The sequence below is a fragment of the Micropterus dolomieu genome, linkage group LG02, assembly GCF_021292245.1.
Source record: "Micropterus dolomieu isolate WLL.071019.BEF.003 ecotype Adirondacks linkage group LG02, ASM2129224v1, whole genome shotgun sequence".
Lineage (NCBI taxonomy): Eukaryota > Metazoa > Chordata > Actinopteri > Centrarchiformes > Centrarchidae > Micropterus > Micropterus dolomieu.
In genome coordinates this window covers 31,983,852-31,986,122 of record NC_060151.1, presented here as the reverse complement: position 1 = coordinate 31,986,122, position 2,271 = coordinate 31,983,852, and the positions used below count along the sequence as shown (strand labels likewise).

Here is a 2,271-nt window from a genome sequence, read left to right as displayed (position 1 = left end):
CTGAACGACCATCGTTGGTATCTTCACCTGAGGCCAAGACTGAACGACCATCGTTGGTATCTTCACCTGAGGCCAATAGGTTACGTTTGTTGAGTTTCCTGGGAAGTGATGAAAGGACAGCATTGTAAGTGGGGGATAAGTGGTGGCGTAGACCCCCTCCCCTGTTCAATGACGGCTTCTCCACCCTGGTGTAGATGCTTCCTTGACACCTCAATCATACCATCCGTCTTCTCTGTCTAAAATGTGCACCTGGTGGTCCTCAAACGAGTGTCCTCTGTCCTTCAGATGTAAGTAGACTGCAGAGTCTTGACCTGAGGAGTTGGCCCTTCTGTGTTGAGCCATGCGTTTGTGTCGTGGTTGTTTAGTCTCCCCAATATACAGGTCTGTGCATTCCTCACTGCATTGGACCGCATACACTAGATTGCTTTTCTTGTGTTTGGGTGTGCGGTCTTTGGGGTGGACCAGCATCTGTCTTAGTGTGTTCTTGGGTTTAAAAAACACAGGGTCCTCCTGTCCTCTTCAATAGCTGTGTCTGAAATCACCGCTCATTCACTCCTCCCTCTGTAGTGAGCTGTATAGTGAGCTCAGCCGCAGAGTGAAAACATCACTGTCCGATCCTTGTACTGGTGCCAGTAATCACGTTATTGCTGTCGGATGGTCAGGTGGTCGTCTGAAGGAGTTCAGGGCTTTGCTTGTTGGCCACAGTAGGAGGTCCTGGTGATCCCGGAGGTTAAATATCTGAGTCACTCTACCAGCCAGTCAGAACGGAAGAAGTCTGATGAAACGTCTGTCTTCCTGAGAGGAACGCCAATGAGGTCCTGGTGCGACCAGGGTTCTGTTGGTCCTCAGTAGTCCAACCGGTCCTGCTGGTGTGTTTGCAGGCCTGCCGTGTGGTCTCCCTGGACTCCGTGGTCACCGTGTAACGTTCTGTGTGGGGAAGGAGTGACGCAGAGGAGCAGGAAGTGTTTCGGCATCGGCCAATCAGAATGCGAAAACGCTGAGGACAAACTGGAGACAGTCCCCTGCAGCGGCACCTGCTGCGACGGTATGCACACACCTGAACACCCCTCACACCTGAACACCCCTCACCTGGGACACACACTCACACCTGAACAACCTGAACACCTGAACAACTCTCACACCTGAACAACCTGAACACCCCTCACACCTGAACACCCCTCACACCTGAACACCCCTCACCTGGGACACACACTCACACCTGAACACCCCTCACACCTGAACAACCCTCACACCTGAACAACCCTCACCTGGGACACACCCTCACACCTGAACAACCCTCACCTGGGACACACACTCACACCTGAACAACCCTCACCTGGGACACACCCTCACACCTGAACAAACCTCACACCTGAACAACCCTCACCTGGGACACACACTCACACCTGAACAACCCTCACCTGGGACACACACTCATTGATTTACACACATCATCATGTCTGTGATTAATGTGTGTGTGTGTAGCGAAGGGGTGGGGCTTGTGGCTCCCGTGGTCGCCCTGCTCGGTGACCTGTGGAGGAGGCGGAGTCAGGAAGAGAGAGAGAGTCTGCTCCAGTTCCCCTGAGTGTCGCTTGTCCTGCATCGGTCCATCACAGGAGACAGAGGAGTGTCCAGCAGACAACACCTGTCCAGGTAACATGTCTCTCCACCTGTCTAACTGTCTCTCTCTCTCTACCTGTCTAACTGTCTCTGTCTCCACCTGTCTAACTGTTGCTCTCTCTCTCTACCTGTCTAACTGTCTCTGTCTCCACCTGTCTAACTGTCTCTCTCTCTCTCCACCTGTCTAACTGTCTCTGTCTCCACCTGTCTAACTGTCTCTCTCTCTACCTGTCTAACTGTCTCTCTCTCTACCTGTCTAACTGTTGCTCTCTCTCTCTACCTGTCTAACTGTTGCTCTCTCTCTCTACCTGTCTAACTGTCTCTCTCTCCACCTGTCTCTCTCTCCACCTGTAACTGTCTCTCTCTTTCTCTCTCTACCTGTCTCTCTCTCCACCAGTCTAACTGTCTCTGTCTCCACCTGTCTGTCTCTCTCTCTCTACCTGTCTAACTGTTGCTCTCTCTCTCTACCTGTCTAACTGTCTCTCTCTCTACCTGTCTAACTGTCTGTCTCCACCTGTCTAACTGTCTCTCTCTCTCTCTACCTGTCTAACTGTCTCTGTCTCCACCTGTCTAACTGTTGCTCTCTCTCTCTACCTGTCTAACTGTCTCTGTCTCCACCTGTCTAACTGTCTCTCTCTCTCCACCTGTCTA

At 52.0% G+C, this 2,271-nt stretch overlaps 1 protein-coding gene across 1 annotated transcript in view; it reads left to right on the top strand.

Annotated features, from left to right (window-relative positions):
• The window catches only part of LOC123962602 (properdin-like), a 17,959-nt gene that overhangs the window by 4,958 nt on the left and 10,730 nt on the right, over positions 1 to 2,271 (top strand). Inside the window, exons 3-4 of the mRNA XM_046038766.1 lie at positions 882 to 1,045; positions 1,486 to 1,653. Coding sequence (XP_045894722.1) covers positions 882 to 1,045; positions 1,486 to 1,653 — 332 coding nt within the window. The remainder of the gene's footprint in view (positions 1 to 881; positions 1,046 to 1,485; positions 1,654 to 2,271) is intronic.